Source organism: Myotis nattereri, assembly GCF_964212035.1.
Source record: "Myotis nattereri genome assembly, chromosome: 4".
NCBI classification, from domain to species: domain Eukaryota; kingdom Metazoa; phylum Chordata; class Mammalia; order Chiroptera; family Vespertilionidae; genus Myotis; species Myotis nattereri.
Window position 1 is genome coordinate 49,162,653 of NC_138079.1, and position 24,240 is coordinate 49,186,892.

General features: G+C 38.5%; 1 protein-coding gene across 19 annotated transcripts in view; it reads right to left on the reverse strand.

Annotated features, from left to right (window-relative positions):
• Positions 1-24,240, reverse strand: part of MEF2C (myocyte enhancer factor 2C) — a 157,045-nt gene that overhangs the window by 48,866 nt on the left and 83,939 nt on the right. For all 19 annotated transcript variants that reach the window (XM_081089022.1, XM_081089035.1, XM_081089021.1 and 16 more), the window contains one exon: positions 20,931-21,134. In XM_081089022.1, the coding sequence (XP_080945148.1) occupies positions 20,931-21,134 (204 nt within the window). The remainder of the gene's footprint in view (positions 1-20,930; positions 21,135-24,240) is intronic.

The following is a 24,240-nucleotide window of genomic DNA, read 5'->3' on the forward strand; positions in this document are numbered from 1 at the left end:
TCTATTTATCCCCTGCAGCTGTTATGTCATTCCCACAAACCTAGCGTGTGGACTGGTCACACGTGGTGGATTTTACATTCAATTGCCTTGGGTAGGCGTCCAATGGAAGAACGTCCGTTAGCATTGTACTTAAAAAATGAAAGAGCGGCAGGTAAAGAAAAGGTGCTTAAAAATAACAGTGCTTCAAAATCCTCAGGCAGGCGGCTCAATCTCAGCCCTCCACTTACGGCGTCGGCAGTATTTACAAGGCACGATGACACCGCTATTCACTGCCTCGACTTAAACTACCTGCTCAGCAGTCCCGGCACAGCTCTGCACTCTGCGGGGCGCTGTGTGCCGCCTCGGTGTCCACCCAGGACTGAGGCCTGCAGGGCCGGGGCCGTGCCTGCAGCGGGGTATCCCTAGGACCAAGAGCACCTGGCCTTCAGAATTTCATAAGCTAATGTGAATTCTGAGCTCATTAATCAAGGGCCTCTATTTGCTTTCCGAACAATATAATTATTTCCAGTTGGTACCGGAAAAATAACCAGAGTATCTATAGGACAGACATCAAAAGTGCCAGTAGCATTTCAGAGTTAGGACCCTGTGCTTAACTTCCCGCGGGGACGTGCCCTCTGGCTTCCTGGCTCATTTGTTATTGGGAGTTGCTGTCTCCTGGACTCACGCTGTAGTTCCTGCTATTTTATAGGATTGATATGACAGGTCTTTTCTCATTAGTGTGGGTAATTATGAATTGTGTAATGATTAGAAATAAATAGGCCACAAACCATCCGCAAAGCAGGTTCTAAAAATAACCTGATATACATTCTTTTATGGCAAACTGGGGTCGTCCCTTCTGGATTAAATATTTATAAGTAAAATATAATTTATGAGAAAGGATTCGGAAAGTCTACTATTATTAATATCCAGTGCTGATCAAGGCCTACATAGGCTGTCACATTATTTTCTTTTTTTTTAAAAAAAATATTTATTATTGAAAGTATTACGTAGGTCCTCCTTTTCCCCCCATTAACCTCTTCGAGCCCGCTCCCATCCTCCCCCCACCCCCAGGCCCTCACCACTCCATTGTCCGTGTCCACAGGTTATGCATATATGCATAGAAGCTCATTGGTTGATCTCTTCCCACCCACCCTCTCCTGCCTTCCCTCTGAGCTGTCACGTTATTTTATTGTGCCAGTTTAAACTTTTATAAATTTGTTTCCACATTAAGTGAATTAATGATTAAAATCAAACTAATTTCAGTTCATTTTCCCTGTGCTATGAATGTCATCCATGTATGAATTTTTGGTCCCACAATCTTGGGCCAACTGGTAGTTCACAAAATCCCATTTCCCATAACTTCATATATTATACAAATAAGCAACATTCTCAGGCTTTGCATCCAGTCACGTGGGATTTCATACAATGTTCGAAAAGCTAGAGAGAGCACTAAGAAATGAAAAATGAAAAGGTATGGAGATAAATGCTTAAGAAAAGGAATGACAAGAATGAGAGAAATTGAGAGAGAGGTTTAACAAATGGTAGGTAGGTAGATAGATGTTAGATAGATATTGGGAGGATTAGAGGGGAGGAGAAACGAGAACGAGTGAGAGAGAGAGAAGCTGGTGGTGTGAAAGAGAGAGGGAAAAAGGAATCGTGTGAGCACATCATGTGATTCCTTGTTCTGTAACTTGGCCTTTGACCTTGCCCGAACTCAGAGCTTTCTGATCTAATAGAAAGCTCTATCACAGGCAGTCAGCAACTCTGTTTATCCTGATACTCTTCCCAGCAAGTGGCTCAGCACCCACTGACTGGGTGAGGCCAGTGGTGACTGCCGGCCCTTCAGCCTGCTCTGTCCTCTGGCCCCAGACGGCCTTCCCTGGGGAGTGTCTGTGGCCTTGGGCTCCAGGCTGCTGTGGCATTAGCTGCCTGTTTTTGTGGTCATGACGGTTTTAATAATTTCTGGCATCATCATTGGAAATGCATTGCAACCTGATTTTTTAAGTTTGGTATTTCAATTTCCATAACTTATGAATTCCCGGTGATTATGTTAGTACAGTGGTGAACTTAGATTTTTTTCATTTGCACAATAATTTCTTCCATATTACTCATTAGGTAGTTATAAAAACAACATTTCCTCTTTGTGGCATGAAGAGGAAATTAAACCAGCCTCCACACACTATCAAAATATTAATTTTCTCCTTAATTGAATCTGCACCTCAGCAATAACACCTACCATTTATTGAGCATTTACTATGTGCCAGGGACTGAGCCAGCAGCTCTGTATGGAGCTTTACTTTAAGTTCACACAATCACTCTGCCACTGTGATTGCCATTCTACAGGTGAAGAAAAAGAGGTGCCGGTGGTGCAGGCAGTGACTAAAGTCTACAAAGGTAGTGAGTGGTAGAACCAAGTGAATGAACTCATGTACAAGCTCCAGATTCTCCTTGCTAAGCTATCTCATTATTCTGCTGCTGCAGTTTCATCCAATTAGAAAATCCCCTAAATTATGCCAATGCTTTCTTTGGACACTTACTCACAGCTAACATTGGTGAAATGTTTGAAAAATCTTATTTTTCCTCCCACAAAGGGATATATTTGCAATAGAATTCATTTTCTGATGAACAATCTTAACTACAATGTTTTTTTTTTCCTATTGTTTTATTATAATATCTACTGAATAGAAGGGGAGGCCCATTCAACAACATTTAGATTGTGGCTACCAACATTTAGGGTGTTGAAAACCTAAGACAAAGCAAGGTTGCTTAATTTTTTTGACTCCTATATTTTTAAGACTAGGAAAGGCATTCTTTGCAATAACATTTAGTCTGTATCTATCAGGTAAATGACGCGTAGGTTTGTTGCAATTATTACAATAGTACTAGCAAGAACAAATCTCTATTACGAAGGAAAAAAAAACTTTGCTTTATGTATTTCAGTGCCTATATTCTTTAGATTCAGAAGCTAACTGCTCAGTCCTTCAATTTGCTTGAGTAGATAAGGGATGCCAAGGCTGGTAACTATAAGATTATATTTTTTGTTGGGGAACAGGGGGTAAGTTGGGGAAAAGAGAGAAATGTATGCTTCTATGGAGAAACTTCTGTTTCTGGGCCAAGCAATGGAATCATGGAGAAATCTTGTCTGCACTCTAAAAATTATTTTAAATCATGGGTACACAAGCTCTTCCCTTTCTTTTGTTTTTAGAATAATACCAATAACACCTTGTTATTTTATAGCCTGGATGAGAGGAAACATAAAAAACAAAACACAAAACACTAGAAAAGCCCCCAATTTTTTTCAACAGTTAGGAGAAGGATATAGCAAATGTGATCGCCTTAGGTGAAAATTTCCAAAGTTCCAAGGAAAAGGGAGAAACTGCAGGAGAGCTTCAAGAACCGCAAACCTTGGGATTCTGCACCAAAATCCGCACTGTTAGTAAAAGCTTGGGGAAGGCCTGGCACAGACCTGACTCAGCAGAGAAATGCCACCCACAGTCACCGTCTCGGCCTCCGCAGGGCTGAGCTGCCCTGTTTTCTCTGGAGGTTTCCCCAACCAGGCCAGAACACCAGTCTCTCAGACGGGAAACTGGATTATTTGAAACATTGAAATTAAACAAAGTTGCGTAACATTTCAGAGAAGTTTACAATTATGATACCTGGCTTTTTACACAGGTTTAAAGTCAGTTTTCTGTTGAATAAATAATATTAACCACATAGTAACCACCTAATAGTTTTCAAATGCCTCAAAGAGCCATCAACAGCATTCTGACTAGAATCCCACTCTTTCTAAAGACCACGGTTAAAAGGTGAGGGGAAACAGTAGCATTAAAAGAGGAAGCCAAACATGATTCAAAGTCTGTTTCCATGAGGTAATGCACACTATTGACTAATGGTCAGAGGAATCCGGTCTATAGGAAGATGAAGGATGGAGTTAAAGCAGGTGGCTGGGAGAAGTTAGAAACCTCCCCCGCCCCCCCCCCCCGCCCCCACGCCTCTTTATTACATTGCTTTAATGCTGAAGCCGAAGAGGCAGATAGAAATCAATGAAAGTGTACTTGATCGGACACAGGAACTTCTGCACAGGGAGATGGCAGGTGTATATCCGAGTTCATCTCCTGGAAACTGACAGTATAACATTAACTGCATGTGTATGTGTCTCTATGGTGTAGGGGTGAGCGCATGAAGTTAAGAATTTTGAAAGGATCTTCAGAATTGTTTCCGGGTATTTCTGTATAGCTATTTCTATGTGTTTTTTTTTTCCCCCTCCAGAAGGAAATATTTCAATTTTGTAATTTAGACATTAGAAACGTTAGGTTGTTTTATTGTACTATGTCTGCAAACTGAATGATGGTTTCTAATGGAAAACAGACTTCTTCCCCTAATTATAATAATATAACAAAAAACTTGCTATCATATTATTTATTACTTCTTTCTCTAATATAAATCTCTTATATCTTCAGGAACTCAATTGTTGAAAGGGTTTCCCTATGCCTTCTAATATTGATCAGCAAATACTTTGATCTCAGTAGCCAGATATCAGGTGCAGAGTTCAGAACTATAAATTGGTTGCACTTCCTTCCAGTAAAAGTAGGACACTGATGGTTGTCTTTTCTCAAATCACAATCCCTCTTTGCTAAATCTTCAGAGTGGAAAAGAGGTATGGTTTAGCACAGAGTATCAAACAGACATCAGGAGTTCAGAAATGACATTCTTTCCCCAGTAGCAGTATACATTGTGGGTATGCGACGGGAATATTTAAAACACCTGTTCGCTTGGCACTAAGCCAAATGTGTAATACATTTTAGAGTGTGTTAGAGCGTGCTTGGCTCACTTCCAAGAGCATGTATCGTTACTGCCATCAAAATGCGGAGGGAGCCAAGGCAAAGATACACACTAGAAGCAATGGCAGGTAGATGTATTTTATTGTTAACAATATCATCACACTAAGCACTGTTGGCTGGCTAGTATTTTCATGAAATTTATTATTATTATTATTATTACCTGCATCAGGAAAGAAACTGGCAGTGTAAAGACACTCTTGTCTTAGTTTTGCTAATTACTTTCATTGCCTTAAAATGTCAATCAACCTCCCCCTCCTCCCTGCCTCCCTTTCCCTAATCCCTCCTTCACAAATTGTCTAACTGTGCTCTTCCCTGGATACACAGTGGTTCAAAGGGAAAACCAGGGAATAAATTATACCCTAACTCTATCTACCAGGGTTTACCAACAGAACGTGGGCAGACCACTCTATCTGCCAAAGTTCCACCTTTTTTTTTTTAAAAAATAAAATTCTGTTTGACTTCACTTAATAGAGTTATTTTGTGACTCCTTTCTCTATGCTTTCTTAGGTTTAATATATCTATAGTGAAAATTGTATCTCCAAAGAATTTGATAACTTTATTTCACAAGAAATAGTTATATGTGTATTACATATAACAATTTACAAAATGTGACATCTTGTTTGAATGTAATCACAACATACACTGAAGATTTCAATGTCTAAGGTGTGTATATGTTTGTGTATAAAAGAGTAAAAAAGTTAAAATTTCGCCAAAATTTATCCATTCAGGAAGAAGTAGCAGGAAAGAAAATAACACATTTATGAGATCATGTGCCCAAAATATGCTAATGGCTGTATGCATATATTATGTAAATTAATTCTTACAAAAAGACCCAAAGTGAGATTTATTACCCCTATTTGACAGCTGAGGAAGCTGAAATTTGGTGGTTTAGAAACTTGCCAAAGAGCACAGCATTTAGGAAAGTGGTAGAAACCAGGTTTGTGTAAAACTTGTGAAATTCCTATATCTAAGCTTTAAACTCTTACACCACACCGTCTTACAATTAAAGACGGGGCTTTTAGATTATGGATGTGAACGTGTACAGGCAGTTTTTATATTTGGCAGTGTTGTATCCAGAATCCTGACCTGTGCATGTGGTCATTGAAAGTGCACATGCTTCATTAGAAACTTCTAAATTTATAGATTTTGATTTCTTCTCCAATTTAATCTAGAGAAGTTTATCTAGGTTAAATACACCTCCTGAGGGCTCTGTCCTTTGCTCCTTTAACACTATGCATGACAAATAGTCCTTAGAGAAATGCACGTGACTCCTTTCAATGCAAATTGAAATTATATGCATATTTCAAAAACAACTTGTTTTATATTATCGTCATAAATGGTTATAAATGGCTTAAATGTATAAGGATAATGAAAGTTTTCAGACTTTTTTTCAGCATACACACCTACGTATGTTACTTATAAAAATTAAAATCTTTTGGCATTCCCCTTTTTACAAATAAATTGTTCTGTCTAGAGAGTTACATTTTCCAGTAGAATCTTCTTCAAGAATTGGTTGTCACTAATGCTCTTTCAGTGCTTGAGACCAGGCAGTATCTTTCCAACAGCTCCTCCATTGCATTTAATTCCACACCAAAAGATGAGAGCATTTGATTTACCTGAGTCCTCTTCCCCTCTCACCTTGCCATCTTCCTTACAGCTCCTCCCGTATTTGAACATTTTATCCACACCATGCTCATATTTTTCATGCCCTTACTCATTTCTCCTTGTGGCTCTCTGCATCATTGGCCCTTTGAAAGGTTTGTTCATCTCCGCTTCTTCAATTTACATCCATCTTTCAAACTTGGTTGAGCCTAGAAGTGACGGCCTCTCGTGGCTACCTTTCCTGACTTTTAAATAGGCTAGTTCCCAGCAGTTATTACTCGATTACAAGGTGTTATCATCACGGTCATCGTCATCCCTCACCATAAACTTTACTATGCGACAGACTCTGTTCCAAGCACTTTACAGATGTTCACTCATTTACGTCTCATAATAACGCTGTGTGAGCTATGATCATTAACTCCCATTTACAAACCAGGAAGACTCAGAGAACCTCAGTTACTTGCCTGGGGACACACAACTAGTAAGTGGTGGAGATGGGACCAGAACCCAGGCGTTCCAGCTGCAGAACTGATGCTCCCAATCACTACGTCGGTGCTGTCTCTGCAAATATCTCCCAGTGCCCCTTGTCTCATCCAGTTGATTCACTTGTGTGTTTTCTACCTTTCCTGCATGGTGAGTTCTGTGAGGGCACAGACCATATCTTCCAAACGGGTATCTCTCCTAGCATCACGATAAAGTTCGGTACATCCTTGGAATCTAATCATTATTGTTTGACTAAGAATATCTACAGATAAAAGTGGTAGTGAATTTCTGAAGTGTACATAATGGAAGGCCACTTCTAAATTCGAAGGCAAAAAATGAAATTAAAATCTAGCGTGATTTAATTAAGTCACAAAATAAGTCTAATGTCATTTGTTATCTCCAAAGAAATGGCCATATCAACTTTTTTGCTATCACACGAGGTGGGGCAAAAGTAGGTTTATAGTTGAGAGCTCGTGAAAAAGAGTTTATTCTTGCATTATTATTTATTAATTTTTGTGTTATATTCCATATGAACAACTATAAGCCTACTTTTGCCCCACCCTGTATTTAATAGTTCTTAAATGTCATTATAAACTTTTGATGCATAAAATAAACACCTTCTCTGGTTTAAACCAACCAAGTTGCATTATTTTGGCTTCAATTACAGATAAATAATACTGTAGACATTTAAAATCCCTAATGATTAGGAGGTAGTCAAATCAATATCAGCTACATAATACATCAAGGATGGATGTAAATTTTATAGCAAAGAAATTAATTATTAATTTATATCTGTTTACTGTAACAAAAATCTGTTGTCAGCTTTTTCTGAAGTTTAACAATGCTTGAGCCAAGATCAATAATTTATAGATAAAAATATCACCATCTAAGGTAAAAATGCCACTAAAACAATGATAGCAGTTAATGTTTATGAATGTTTATAATCGGTTTATGTAGTAATTCGTGCACTATTCTCTTCATATAAGTCAATCATAGTTATTTCAGCTCTCATATACTATATATCTAGCAATATTAAAATATTCTTAGCAATTAAAAATAGCAAATATTTTCCATGTTACAAAAGTTTTGCTGAAGAGTTAGCAATGAATACATCAAAGATTAATTATATGCCAGACTGAATTTATCCTGAATAAATGACTGAACAGTGAAAATTCTGTTCAAATGTGTGCATATAAAAGGCTTTGTCCCTGGAATGTCGCTCTCAGTGGCTCACTATCTAGGTTGAAAATGGCCATGCAGGGCTGTATGTCCTATTTTTCCATGCCTGCAGTAAAGATACAATATGGGAATTCAGCTTGGTAATTACTAATACACCACACAGGCACAATTACACCCTGTATGCCACATGAAGGAATCACTTGTGGTCTGCATCCATTACAAAGAGCAGTAGGGGGCCCCCATGCAAGATGACAAAATGCTTTACAAGACGGAAGGAGACCAGAGGAGTCGATGTACACAGACACAAGGACCTTGATTCTTCTCGCAATGATTTAAGTCTCTTTCCATCAATTATCCTCCTTTGTCTCAAGAGTCTTATCACCAGCAGCCTTACAGGAACTGAACATAACAATGCTCAAACCCGTGTAACCCCATGAACTGTGCTGACACTTCCCACCCTGTTGCTATGTTTGACCTGGTTATTCAGATTACTTAAGCAAAACAAAAAGGGGCGGGGGGAGGGAAAGCAAGCGCTACCATTGCAAAACCAGCCTATGTTTTTGTTTTTTATGGCTTACTCAGAATTCAATTTCTTTAAACCGAAAACCATCCTACTCTCGAAATGTAATTCTTCAAAGTAGTTCTGACTCCATTTAACAAATTAAAGGTGAAAATCTGGTTGCATGAAAATTGTAAGCATAAGGAAGAGACTAAATATTGGTGTGTCTAGGGAATATATTCTCAGCAAGAGAATTTTATTTCCAAGGGAGCTAAATAAACTAAAGTCAGTCAGCTGCTCTCTTTAGCTGCAGTGACTCACAGGAATCATTTTCTTTCTGCAAAAACTCTTTAAAGTTTTGAGTTTAATTGCAAGCAGTAAGCAGTTCTTATTATAAGTTTCCTCTTAATTATTACACGGTGTACATTATTTTACAAAACTTTCATTTAAGATACTCTTTTAAAATATATCTTACAATTATGAATTTTTAAGACCTTAGGAAAGTTAGTTATGGCAGTTTGTCAGCTTCTGTGAAACAAAGCCCTGTCTTTCAGAAAATGTTTACAACCTATGAGAAAAAAAAATGTATCCTGGGGCAAAAATGTTTATTGGCACCTAGAAGTCTGAAGAGAGAGTCAGGCCTGTGGTTTTTTGAGGGCACTTTATCATCGCCCGCATTCTCAAAGGTTTCTCTGAATGAATAGAACTGGATTACTCAGCCTTCTATTCCACGCCTATTCCTCTCCATTTTCCTTGGCACGACTGAGAGCCAGGCTATTTTTAGTTAGGCAGTTTTCTATTTTTAGACAACTACCAGTTAGAAGACATTTGTTAGGAAAAAATTTAAACACACACACACACACACACACACACACACACACACGGAGGGAAGGAAGCGTCCCTTCACATATTGTAAAGCAGCCTTCAACCTGTAACTCCAGGCACTTCAGCTGCTTTCAATCTTGGAAAAATAAAGAAAAATTCAGAGTTCAGGGTTTTAAAAATAAACCTACCCTCTGGCAACCAGACCAAAATGCAACAAGCTGTTACTATGTGAAACAGTGACTACAAAAACAAAGAACATTCTCCCATGATTAAACTGGGAGAAAAGTTGTACAATGATTAGGCTATAAGACGGTTACACAGCCATGTAACAATTTTCCAGCCTCTCAGCCAGATGTATCATGTTTTAGGATTTCGGGGAAGGGGGGCAAAAACCTCTTCTGTAAACTTAAGCCGAGGATGTGGGATGTAACGTTAAGGTTTCCATTCCCAGCAAGAGAGAACCTTTTATCAAACCTAAAGGCAATTATATTCACTGCATTTTTCTAACATTCGTATTCTATAGATTTCTCTAAAAATTATAATCACGTTTACAGAACCATATATTAAAAACTCAATGGCAATGGGAAATAAAAATAAAAGGCTGCTGCCTATATATTACACATACATGTTTACACATACATTTACATGCATGTGTACATAAATATGCATTTATATGTCCATATATCATTACTTTTATTAGTCTCACTTTTACTTTCAAGGGAACAAATGACTTGCAGATTGGCTTGGCTATCAACTTACTCTACTAATCATTCAAAGTTATGCGTCCAAATATAATCCACAATGAGGTGTTTTCAGGTGCTCAGAGCTGTACTCACTTTCACCCCCTTTATCCCACTATACTCTGTCTCACTGTGGTTCAGACTGGTGGGTCAGATAGTCACAGATGCACCACCAGGAACTAGCACAATGTTTGGCACATGGTCTTTGTGTTCATCAATTTCTGCTGAATGACAGAACAAATCCTGTGTGTGTTTTGTCCACCCTGGACCACTGGCCCTGGAGGGCAGTGGACGTGCTGTAATCGCTGCGGCATTTCCCATGCGCTCGGCACAATGCCTCGCATACATAAATGCTTATGGAAAAGAAAATCAACCCACTGGCCTTTAGATCGTCTTATGTACATAGCATGGAATAGTTATTTGTATCAGAACACTATATTTATGTATTAAACAAATACTTATGAATACAAAATGTTTATATGATTACTCCCAAATTAAGAAATTGCTGCTCCTCTCTCTTTTGGAGCTTTTATTGCCTGAACTTTTCCCTTAATGTTGAAAGTAAAAGCACCTTATACAACTTAACAGTTTACAATGGGTTCTGGCATCTTTTATAGCGTGTAATAATCACAACAACCCTGTGAGGAAGACAGGGTCAGGGGGGACAATACTAACTCAGAGGAGGAACCTGAGGCCCAGGAAGGTTAAATAACTTGCCCCAGGGTAGAGAGCTGGTGTGTGGTGTTGCTATAACTAGAATTTAATTTCTCTCCAAATTTGTGGGGCTTTTAAGGATCTATTTCCTCAGCATAAAATCCACAAGGTGGACTCTCACGACAATGAATGCTTCAACAACATCCTTTAGCAAAATCATTCTGTGGCTTTCCCCCCACATGAACTTAATTCAGAAGCCCGCACGTCAGGAGAACCTAGTCCTGAGACCTAGATGAAGATAACATTCCTCGCATGCCTACTTAGGATAAGTCACAAGAAATCTGTGCATGCATGCTCTTTTCCTCTCCTTGGGGAAGTCCAGAAATGATCAAGTTGTCTCTGCTCCCCTATGCCTCTTCTTGCCTGCCCCTGCCTCCCTTTTTCCTTCTTCCTCAGGGTAATTCCACCTTTAGGGTTCTCTCCATTTTCTCATCTCGCTCCACAAAATCATATTTAATTAACAGCCTGTTTCTGGGAGTAAACACTGACTGAGTGGCAGCTTTCCTGACAGTGTTTCCATGGCCTGCCACACAGTGGGCCTGCAATAGATGCCTGCTAGAGGAACGAAGGATGACATGGCTGCAAGCATCCTCTCCGGTTTATGTGCCTTTTAGGCTGTATCCATCATGCTCGTCTCCGCAGTGAGCAAGAGCACTAGATTCGCCACTTTTACCCCGTATATCAGATGCTGCCCCATAGAAGGTTTCTGGGGTCAAGAACATTCCTATACCTGTCCTGACCAATCGAGCACTTGAAATGTGGCCAGTGAGACCAAGGAATGGAACTTTTAATTTTGTTTAATTGCAATGAATTCTCATTTTTAATAGCTACGTCATGCAGCTAATGGCTACCGTACTTATCAGAAGAGATCTGTATCATTTCATCTGAAAGTTGGTTATATCATCCAAAGAGAGTGCGCATGACATAGAGACTGGGTTTGTAATTTTCAGGCCACAGGCATTCAATGTATCACTTATTTTTTGTGTGCACAGTAACCTTGAAACTAAAAAGGCACCGAGACGGGAGCGGACTTTAGATTAGAAGCTCATTCTCAGGGTAACGCTGACCTTCGTTTTTCTCTCTGAAACGGTTTTCTCAAGGTCCTAGTGGTGGCCCTTGTTTATGACTAAGGAGTAATTTGCATACTATTTTGAAAAATAAAGCATCTAGTTCAGAAATCCTGAAATAAGATTACTATAATTAATTCATATATCAGTTTTTTTTGTAACGGTGTTTTTGTCTGGATGTCAGATAAAAGCCCAAGTAAGTACCCATTGTACAGTTTACTGTTTACAGTGCTTCTTACCCTCAAACAGTAACTCTAAGTCGTTACTGAGTTTATTTACTAAAACAGAAAGGTAAGAGATTTAATTGATATGAAGAGGCTTTCAGATTCTAATTAACCTCCCAGCTAGTCATTAACTCTATGACCTTTAGAAATAATTGACAGGGATTTTTTTTTTTTTTCCTTATTCAGGACTTCCATGAGACGCTAAATTTCAGGGTAACAAAGACTACACTAAATGCCGCTGAGACATGACTGGATAATATGCCAAATAGCGCTCAGTAAAATGAGATATATTTCCAATAATATAATCTATCCACCCAACCTGTTGTATACATATGCAGTATTTGCCTAATTACAGTCCCCTTAATGATGGAGTCTGAAGTCTTTTCCCAGAGTGTCCCATGAAATACTTTGACTGAGGCTAGCGAGGAAAACATAGCTGCCGCAGCCCTGGCACACTCCCCTAACCAATCGCCTACCATTTGCCCTCCGAGTCTGGTCTCCGAGTCTTCAACAGGTGCTCCATGCAGCCACTACCAACTGATGGGGACCAGGTGACGTGGTGCTCATGGCAGAGTGTCTCACCTCATGGAGCAATGCCAGGCTTTTTAGAGTGTACTTCCCCAAACCTCACACACCTGCCTCCATGAACTAGTTTCATCAAAGACCAGTTGTTTTTAAAATTTATTTGATGGTATGATTCTAACCCTCAGTAAAGCAACAAAAAAAAGAAACGTTCAAAATGTACTTTGGAACCCCATGCTGGAGAAAGCAGATGTGTGGGAAAGGAAGTCCAGATCCTTGCTACTCAAATTTGGTTCACAGACGAGCATCTTCAGCATCACCTGGGAGCCGGTCAGAATCAGACTTAGGGGCTCTGCCCCGGATCCACTGGTCAGAACCAGCCTTTCAGCCAGAGACCCCAGGGGTTCCGACTGGGCCAGAGGCGTTCATCTGAGACGCACGGACCACTCTTGTCAGATCCTGGCCAAAGGACTAACAAGTTGCTTCCCCTTCCCACCCCCCGCTAGGAATCAACCAAAGCATGCTGGTTCAAAAGTCTTTTACTTTCCACTAGGACTACAAGCAATATTTCTATGTAGTCTCCTGTGAATATTGTTTTTTTTTTCTTTTCTTACACAGCAACAACCTCTATTCATCTCTGGTTCCCTTGAAATATTCTCACTTTTATTAATATTAGAACATATCTGACTTCAACAAAGAAAATATGGTAAATTTCAATAATGATCATTAGTGAGTTGTTTCTTTACATATGTATGTATGTTTCAGTACACATATAAGTATACATACATATATGTGTATATGTATGTTATAGAAAATATTTATTGAATTCCTATAATGTTTTATACATTGAGCTGGCAGTTGGAGTTAATAGAGATAAGTAAAACATCAACATGTCCTTCAGAGAAGGGAAATAGATTTATAATAATAATGTTTAAAAACTGCAGTGAGATAACTGAAATAATAAACATCCTTTGATTAAAAGACTCATCATCTTTAATTCCAAGTCTAGGCAGGACTTCGGAATATTCCTGAGACTTCCCTTTGGAATGTTTCACATAGAAATATTCAGTAATTCCTGAGGAAGTAAGGATGTCCTACTCCTTGATATCTGATTTGTACCTTTTAAAGCCCAACAATGTAACTGTTACTTAGGTGCTGTCAATGGCTAGAATGCAACCTTTGATTCAAGCATGCTGTCCAACATCAAGTTCCACATGCTGCGGGATCTGGAAATATCGTTACAAACGGACGATTAGGATCCAGGATACATATTCTCCCCCTTTCTCTTTCAGATACTGAGGGGAAGAACATGAGGACTTGGCTTGCTCCAGTTAAGAAAGTTTGTATAAAATAATAATGATGATAAAAGGGTGATGATTAATAATTATAAGGAAGTTACATTACTGACAAAAAAGCTGTATTTCAAAACCTATTGTCTTTTCTGCTCCTACTTTATTAAATAATTTTCTGCTGACTGTGTTGATACTAATGCCTATAAACCGTTATAGTTGTGCAATAACAGAGATGAGAGAACATTCAGTTTTACTGCTTTGTACATATAACTTAAGAAATCTAACATGCACTGTATTTGTTCAACAATGATTTAAAAAAAATAAATGAGATGTGAAGCAGCTTTTCATGTTTACAAAGCATATGCAAATTAAGCAAAATCATTATTTAAAAAAATGGATCTTCCAATCGGATATATAAAAAACTATTGTGGTAGTTATGAAAAATATGAATACATTTTTAGACCCATTTCTTTTAAATTTAGGGGATAAAATATAAATATGATTTTTAGTTATTAGTAAAAGGCTTTTAAATATATGTAAACAAAAGTGAGCATTATAATTTAGAAGAAATATGCAAAACCTTTTACAAAATCACTTTCCCCCCTTTTTTCTGGGTAGTCTCCACACTGAAGATTTAAATCTTTATGGAATGTACTAATCCTTTTTTCATTTTTCAATACTAACTATTGAAAAACAATTATATATTTTCTTTATTAGAGGGTAGGGCGGCAATACTTAGCTACTCACAATAAGAACTATTTTAATTATATTGCATAGTAACCAAAGAAGGATTTTAAGGGTTTATCGAGATATTATTTTTCTAAGTTCCTTTATAAAGAAAAAGTTGCTTTTAAAAAAAAATCAATTGCTAATTATAAAATTAAGTCTGGCCCACATCACTTCAAGTGAATTTAAAATAGTAACATGAAAGCCCGACCATCTTTCCGTTCCCAAGCTTCATTTAAAAAAACAGCACGCATTACCTAGTGTACGTGGTTAGCTGGTTAGCGCTCCCTGTCAGCCTGGATGACTTGTAAGGGTTCTCTGACCAGGCAGTAAGTTTACTGATTGACTCTGTGGTTATTGGTTTAGGGGTAAAAGGTGCTCTTAGTTTTATAGTGAGTGTTTAGTTCCAAATTGGTGTGTATCAAAGGGAACTTTTATGCTCTGGATTCTGCACAGTTCTTCATCTGTGAAATGCACTCCTCAAATTTTAAATTGAAGAATTAACCTTGCTGTTAACTGGAGAACACACTTACTTTAAATGCCTCCCTTTTCACATTTCAATCAAGAAAGTGCTGTCCCACAGAACTTTCTGTGACTATCCATGCACTCTACATCCGGTCCCATTCGTTAGTCACCAGCCACATGCGGCTATTGAGCACTTGAAATGTGGCTGGTGCAACTGAGAAACTGAATTAGGTGTTTTATCTCCTTTTAATTCATTTAAATGTGAATAACCACACGTGGGTAGTGACTTCTATATCAGATAGCACAGATCTAGATTATTTTAGTTTTTTGATAGTGCTGGCATAAAATTCATCAAATTTTAATGAACTATTTCATTGGCACTATAAAACATTTTTCATATTTTAGATGAGTGACATTATGCCATATGATTATCATTTGGATAGATCCCATTATGATCTCACCCTGTTTATTTAGTCTCCAATTATATTCTGAGGGCTTAACGCTTTCTAGACCTCACACTAAGCCCTGCCTTCGAGGAGTTTAAAATCTAGTATGAATTAGGCAATTGGGTAACAGCCTCGTGAGTGTTTGATGGGGAAAACAGAACAGATTATGACTGCAATGTAGGAAAAGGATCTACACAAGTTGGAGGGTAGTTCAAGGACAGCTATCTAAAAGTATAAACTGGGACCTGACTTGAACGGATGATAAAGAAAAGCCAAGAAAGGCCTAGAAAGGAATGTTGAAGACAAAACAAATAGGGTTTAGAGAAGTAGAGGGATCTAAACATGTTTAGGTGGCTTAAGTATGGGATGCGGGTCGGGGGAGGAGTTGTCTGCAGGGGAATAGCAAAAGGTGAGGCTGGTGGGGAAGAGACACACAGGGGCCAGACCCTGGGTGGCCTTGTGAGCAATCTTAAGGACCACGAGTCCTTGAAGGGCTGTGTTTAGTGTTTATGTCTACGTCTCCAGGCATTCCATGGCACACAGCACATGGGAGGAATTCAGCCACTCTTTGTTCAGTGAGTGAATGCATGAAAGAATGAAAATTCAACAAATGCTCAAATAAGCCAATGTGCCTTTTCTTTAAGAAAAGCGTGTTATATCCATCCACAAAGCATGCATAAACATAATTTTATATATGAAAACTCAAGTTAAACAGATACATTTTCATATTTTACACCTACCTCCAAATTTTGTAATATAGAGTCTGTTAAAAAAAATCCAATTCCACAATTTGCTGCATTTGCTTTTCAACAAAAATCAAACTAGGTAGTTAGCTTACTGATAACCTCCAGTAGCACTGTGAAACAATGAAGTTTATAAGCTATTTTAAGGCCTTGCCTATTCCAATTCAGGCCTTAATTATTACTATGTAAGAAATTTTTTTGCTGGAACAACTGTTTTCATGTAAATAGAATTCTTTAAGTTCAAAGAGGATTCAGGTGACAGAAAATAAAGTTTCATGTAAATATCATCTCTTAATCTTTCCTCCACACTCTACACTCTATACTCTTTTTGAATATTCTTGCATTAAAGCTCCCCCACCCCCCTCAAAACAAAAAAAGTGCCCAATGCCCTGGCCAGGGGCTCATTTAGTTGGAGCATTGTTGTGTACACCAAAAGGTTTCAGGTTTGATCCTGGTCGGGACGAGAATGGGAGGCAGTTGATAGATGTTTCTCTCCCACATCAATGTTTCTCTCTCTCTCTCTCTATTTCTCTTCCTCTCTCTCTCTCTCTCTTTCTCTCTCTCTCTCTCTCTCTCTCTCTCTCTCTCTCTCTCTCTCTTTCTCTCTCTCTCTCTTCCTCCCTAAAATCAATAAAAGCATATCTTCGGGTGAGCATTTTTTTTTAAAGCTAGTAATTTTCTACTGAGATAGTTGTGAATCAAAGGTTCCTTCTACCAGAGTTACATCTGCCTTTTTGATTTCCTGAGAGTAGCAGCGGACCTCATGATTTACTTCCCTTCCACACTGTCACTCGACTACTGGCCAGACTAGATAAGCAGCTCACAATCACTGAGCCCCTGAGAGGTGGGTTGAAAACATGTGCTGGATGTGTCCCTGTCTGGGACTTCTGGGACTCTAAGGATGACCTGGAATGATCTGGTGATCACCGACCTGTCTGAATAAAAGTTTTGATAAATTGTTTTGCGTATGCCTTTCTTTCAGTAGCTTGTACTATTTGAATGAGGTTATTGCTCCTTTGCCCTCTACTTGTTCCTAAGCTGATTTTTATATATGTTTTACATCCTTAACAAGAACGCCTGTCTTTTGCTGGTGTTTGCTAAATTGTTGCTAAGTGAAGGAATGGCCTGGAAGCATGTCCTGTGGACCTGCACTCTTCGGGTCACCCTGGAGTGCTCAGCACCACACCTTCTTCCAGGCATCGAGCCCAACATCAGCTGGGAGGGTGGGAAGGCAGGTAAGAGAACCAGGAGTGGGGCTAGGCAGCTGGAAGACATGAAGGGTGCAGTTCCTTAATACCATCAGAATCCCTATTGAATTTCAACAGCCTCACAAACTAGCAGTTGGGGTAAATATCCAGTCACAGAGTTAAATAAAATGGACTTTCTTCAAAGGAAATGCTTTTCACAATAACTTTTTTAAACCAGTGGATTAAAAATTTAACACATTTATGAAATCTGGCATATTTATATATTGTATCTGAGCAGATATTCAAGCTGCATTATAATACGATCATAAAAAAACCTCTCTCAGTCTGTCTGTTAAGTCTTTATAAGTCTTTGTGCCATTGTAACGGCAGTGCTAATTATCAAGCAGAGACATGATAATTACGCAGAGCTTTTTTGCTATAAGAAGGAATCTTTTTCAACACCCACGCACTGTACAATTTCCTGTGACCCTGCAACACTACTCTGGTATGGCCCAGAAATTTATATTTCAGTCTAGATGCTGGGAATCATATTATTTCTCTCTCCCCGCCAATCCCTTTTTCTGGCGAGTAAACTGTTTTCAGAGGGTTAAGGGAGAGGGGTAATGGTCCAAATGGGAAATATAAAACTAATGACCCTTCATGAAACATATTATGTTCCTCATTAAATTTACTCAGTTAAATGTATTCCATTAAATTAAAATAAATAGGATTTAAAATTTTACCCAGGAGTAGTACCTTAACTCTCCACTTCATGTTAGCTCCATTCTAAAAGCAGATTCCTCACGTCCCTGATGTATCACAGGTTCTTTGGCCTTCAACACAATTTATGTCTAGTGCTGTAGAGGTGTTCAAACTTACTGTGTATAAGAATTGTTGAAAAACGTGTTATAAATGCAGATTCCTACTCAGATCCCCTCTTCTCCACCAAGAATCTCAGGCATACTGGTTTCAATGAACCACACTTGAAAAAGACTCTACGTGGAGGTGGCGTACAGTCTTGAGTTTATGGCATCCCACTCTACTTTCTCCATCATCTCTGTCATTGCTACAGTGTGGAAAAGGCAATTAGGTGAAGAATGTGCGATTCCTGTAGTTGAGCAGGACAGACATACACGTGTTAGACTTGTTATTTCATCCAAAGAATCAAGCGATGGAATCTTCAGATTTAGTCTAGGAACCCCCTAGTGTCTTTTGGAGAGCTTCAGAGCTTTAATATATTAACTGTAAGATAATAGGGCTGTTTCTTTACTCTTTTTTAAAAACATCACTTTTTAAAGAATTATGTCATAAAGGACTTTCAATTCAATGCCTTTATATTTTAGATGAGAAAACTTCAGCCAGAGAAGTAGCTAACTTGTCACATAGTAAGACTGTGCAAGACAAAGGTTCAAATGCAAGCTCTCTGATTTTCTACCCAGTGTTCTTCTCACGGCCTGTAGAGAAGTCTGGCTCAGACACTCATCTGTCCAAGATTATGAAAGTCTACACAGTGGGTGAAGTTTTAGTTGTCTTAAAGTCACATAGGATATTGTTGAGCAAACCCCTCAGCAGATGAGTTTTCCAGATTTTAAACTCCTTTAAGAAAGTAAATTTTAAAAGTTGACACATTTTCGACAAGTTTAATACGGTTCTTCCACATTTCACATCATGTTAAGGACTGGAACAGTTCAAGTCTAATGACAAATTCCAAATCAGATTTTTTTGTTGCCCTGAAATGTTTGTTGTAATGATTTTGGAAATGAGATGAAGTTTTGAGTATAGAGTTGTTTTGTGTTTGGAGCTTATGTTAAAAGTGTATGAGCAGGAATAGACTGACAGACAGATCAACACACACACATACACACACACACACACGCATGGAAGCACCTATGAGATTTGACAACTGACTAGTGCTGTTCATATTCATGTTTCTTTATATATTTTCATATTAAGTACGCACATGAATAAAATATTATCTGAAATACACAATACATAAGTTTTATAAATGATCTTAAATTTTAAGATTGAAGCAAACACACAATGTAAATCATCAGTCAATGAAAAACTAAAACAATTTGCAGTAATGCAAATCTGAAAGTATTTTAAACACATACCACATTAGGCCTAGTTATCACTCACTTTTGTTTCTCTGAAATTATTTGCTTGTCTTATTAGGCAAAATTTTTAAAAAATTGATCAGTATAGCCCTGACCAGTTTGGCTCAGTGGATAGAGCATTGGCCTGTGGACTGAAAGGTCCCAGGTTCGATTCTGGCCAAGGGCATGTACCTTGGTTGCAGGTACATCCCCAGTATGGGGGCGTGCAGGAGGCAGCTGATGGATGTTTCTCTCTCATCGATGTTTCTGGCTCTTTATCCCTCTCCCTTCCTCTCTGTGAAAAAAAAAAATGTTTATTAAAAAAAAAGAATAATTTAAAAAAAATTGATCAGTATAATGCTTTACAAAATTTCACAATAAAAGCAAACAGTCTTAGACGATTATAACAAATAAAGTGAAGACGTATGTGAGAGGCAGATTAATTTGATCAGGATTAATACTGAATTTTTTCATAATACGGAACCAGTCTAAGCAAGAATGAATTGAATCTGGCAAACTGACCCTGACGACATACTTTTGAACCATTTGTTAATTTTCTCTTAGTTTTGGGAAAGCAGTCACAATCTAGGCAACCATGAATAGATAGTTAGTTAAGAAAAATAAACAGATGAGGATGGTCCTCCTTGCATCTCTTCCTTTTTGGTTTACTATTCACTGCTTATCAAGTGTACTGTATTAAAATAGGCTACATGCAAGAACACTTAAAACTGTATGGCAGTGTTACTTATGTTAACAAATCTAAAACTTTTTTGAGATTTATTTATTAAAATATGTTTTTATTGATTTTAGAGAGAGAGGAAGGGATGAGAGAGAAAGAAACATCAATGCAAGAGAGAAACATCAATAATCAGCTGTCTCCTGTCCATTACTATGCTAGGAAACTAGTCTATACTTAAAAGAAATGATGAGAAGTCATCCAAAACGTGGGTGAGCCATCCCCTGGCCGCTGTTCCCAATCTGCTGTCCTGACTTAGCAGTGGACAATGATAACTCATGAAGGGTGAGGCCAATAATTGGATACCGCTGCCTGGTTTCTAGCAAGAACCAGATTCAACTTGAATTCAACTTGAATTCTAACTTGAATTTTGAGGGGGGGAAGAAAGGGTGGAGTATTAGTTGGGGTGATAACGCTGGGTGCACCTGTGGGAATATCAAATCATAGGAAAAGGAAGGTTGTATTTGTGCTTGTGTTTGGGGGGGGGGAGGAATGGGGGGGTCCAAGCGACTCATGTCTCTGCCTCGGAAGTTCGGGGCTCAGCGACCGCGCACGCGCTCTCACCTCCACGATGTCTGAGTTTGTCCGGCTCTCGTGGGGCTCGTTGTACTCCGTGTACTTGAGCAGCACCTTGTCCATGTCGGTGCTGGCGTACTGGAACAGCTTGTTGGTGCTGTTGAAGATGATCAGCGCGATCTCACAGTCACACAGCACGCTCAGCTCATACGCCTTCTTCATCAGCCCGAATTTCCTCTTTGTAAATGTCACCTGGGAAAATGAAAGCAGGCAGGTTTTTTGTAAAGAAAAAAGAAATCGTGCTTCTTCTTCTTCTTTTTTAAAAAAACAAAACACAGTACTTTTTTTTTCTTTGTAAAACAAAGCGTGCTGTTGTCAGAGCCCTTGGGCACTAACACATTTGGAAAGGAAGCAAATAAATCTAAAACTAATTTCTGCTCCGAATTTGAAAATGTGTGATTTCTAGCTGGCTGCTGAATGTGAAACTGTAAATGCCAGATTTAATGTAGGGAATTTTAATGAAGGTGACCAGAGTACTGCTCATGGTTCCTTTGAACAATGTGAGATTTAAAAAGAAATTAATTTCAGCATGGTTGACATCCTCCCCTTATAATTAAGTTTGGGACCTTTTTTTCTGACCACTTGAAAACTGGACATGGCATGATGAACGCAGCATTTTACATCTATGTTCAAAAATTCTTAAAATTGTTTAGTCTCATGCCATTTAATTGAAAACACGTGCAGGGATGTGACTGCCTGGGCTTTCAGACAGTGTTGTGTTCTGTTTTCTAGAAATCCAGCAGGGAACTGAGAAGTACTTCAGCCTTCACACCGTTAGGGGTTTGGTTTCATTCTTCTGTGTATCTTTCTTCCTCTCCCAGGCCAGAAACTGTACTGTTATCTTTGCCTTTTCCTTCTTTTAATCTAATCTATTACCAAGTCCCATAATTCCTTCCCTCAAAATGTTTCTCAGGTTCACACTTTCTTGTCTGTTTCCCAGGCGGCTCTATCATTCGGGTCCTTATCAGCTTCCTGCCCGAGTTGGTCTCCCTGTCTGGAATCATTCCGTCCTCAATTCATTCCAATCTTCCAAACCTCCTCTCCGCACTGCCTTTCTCCTGACAGGCCTCCGCAACGGCTCCCTGTCTCTGGCTTCCAATACTTGTTACCTGCCAATGCTGCCAAATGCAAACATCTACTTCACGATTCCCAATTTCAGTCCTCTCTTTGATTAAACGCCAGTCTGCCTACCCCAAACCATGAACATTCTTAATTATAAGCCCTCACACGATCTAGTGTTTCCCAGCAGGTCTTCTGTAGAATATCATTTCCATAAAATAGTCCTAAATAGAAAAAGTTCAGTGGGCCAATACATTTGGGAAATGAGGCACGTGGGTATACTGAAGGCCGAGAAACCTTTTAAATTTTGTTTAACCTGCCTCCCAAACCTACAGGATGTTTGTTTCTTCAGAACTAAATTTCTTGAGGCATATATGCTGGATAATGGTGACTAAATTGATTTATTGTTTTCAAAGGTGACTAGTATTTACTTTTGTTTCTCACCTTCCTATACAACTCATCTAGGAGAAGTCAGCTCAGTTTTATCTACTAACTCTTTGTGTGTAATTCTTATATCTAGATTCTTACTCCTTCTCTCTCTCTTCGTCTTTAGACACTCAATGGATGTCTTCCAGTCCTAAGTGTATCTGAGTGTCCTAGGAATCTCAAAACCCCCCAAACACAAACTCATTATCTTCACCCTCACATCTGCTCTCCTTCCTGGATTCCCCATCTCAACATAAACTCAGGCACCCAAACCAGAAACCTCAGCTGAGCTACGGATCCCCGCCCCTCCCGCATCCCACACACCTAAATAAATGTGTTGAGAGGAACTGTGGACTAGCAGACAGACAACCTGGCCCCCCAGGCTCCTCATTCCTCTACACTTTGGTTAATACTTATTGTTTTACCCATCATCCTTTATTTTTCCTTAGTAGCACTTACTGTATTTTACAATTTGTGTATTTTTGTGTGTGATCATTTGTTTAATGTCTGTCTCTTCCACTGCAGTGATCTACAAGGGCCTATAGCATTTTCTGTTTTGCTCACTGCTGTATCCCCAGAACAGCAGACACGGATGGGCACATGGTAGATGTCTAGTACAACAAAACTAAACAGGAAAAATAATTATGTGAAGTTTTTAGAAATATCAAATTGATGTATGCTATATAAAATTATGTGATAGACTTCCCCATAAACCTTTTTAGCACTTTAAAAGGATAAATCTATACTTAAAATTATTATATTGTGTTATCATATTTGTATTGAAGGCAGCATGGTAGAAAGGGAAGAACATGGGGCCCAGGATTTGCAGGCTGAATCTGCTCTTTACTAGTCATGAGAAATTCACTTCACTTCTTTGAGTTTGATTTTTCATCTGTAAAATGAAAAGAACACCTACTCAGGAATTCTGTGAGGATTACATAAAATAGCGTATGTACAGTACCTTGGGCTTAAATTGGAAGCTCAAAAAATCTTAGTTCCTATTCCTTTCTGAGCTGACTTACAGAGAAAAGAACTTACAAAATACATCGGTCTTGGTGGCTTGAAGAGTCTACTGATGAAGGCTATTTGAGGATCTTATTATTCCTTATAGAATGATAAGGTGTACTATAGAGTCCCCATTGACCACTCTTTGGAAAATACAGCATTTAGGTATTTACCAGCCCACATGGCTAGTCAATATGTACTGGGACATGTTAGTTACACTTCAACTTAGACAATTTTTCTTTGTAATAATTGCCAATGTTGCACCTTCTATTTTATTTTATTGATTGTCTTACTAAAGTGCTTCTAACAAAATAGAGCAAATGTTTTATTTTAATATTTGATTATCATATTAATTTAGAAAATGTTTTATTCTGGTTCATTCAGATGAGCCCTAATCAGTATTAAGGATGAGCTAAATAAAGACAGTCATTTGGAATGAATAAAAAAACATAATCATTAATCATATAGATTTATACAAAATGTCTTTTAATATTTCTTTTAGATGCAATTTAGTTATGCAAATATACCGGCACATTGGTATTTTGTTCCGTGAAATAGGCTACCAAGTAGGTTCAATATAGAAAGCACTGACCCTAAATACTTTCATATACCTAAAACCACTTTTAATCAGACCTTCATGACCACAAACTGTAGGTGGAATGTCTCAATACAGTATGGTTTCTGTTGTACTGAAACCTCAGAATTTAGCACGTTACAACACTCACCATCAAAGTACATTTCAGCACAGAAATATCATTAAAGCCACTATTTGTATTTACTTTTAGGTGCTCCTCAACTTTTGTATAAC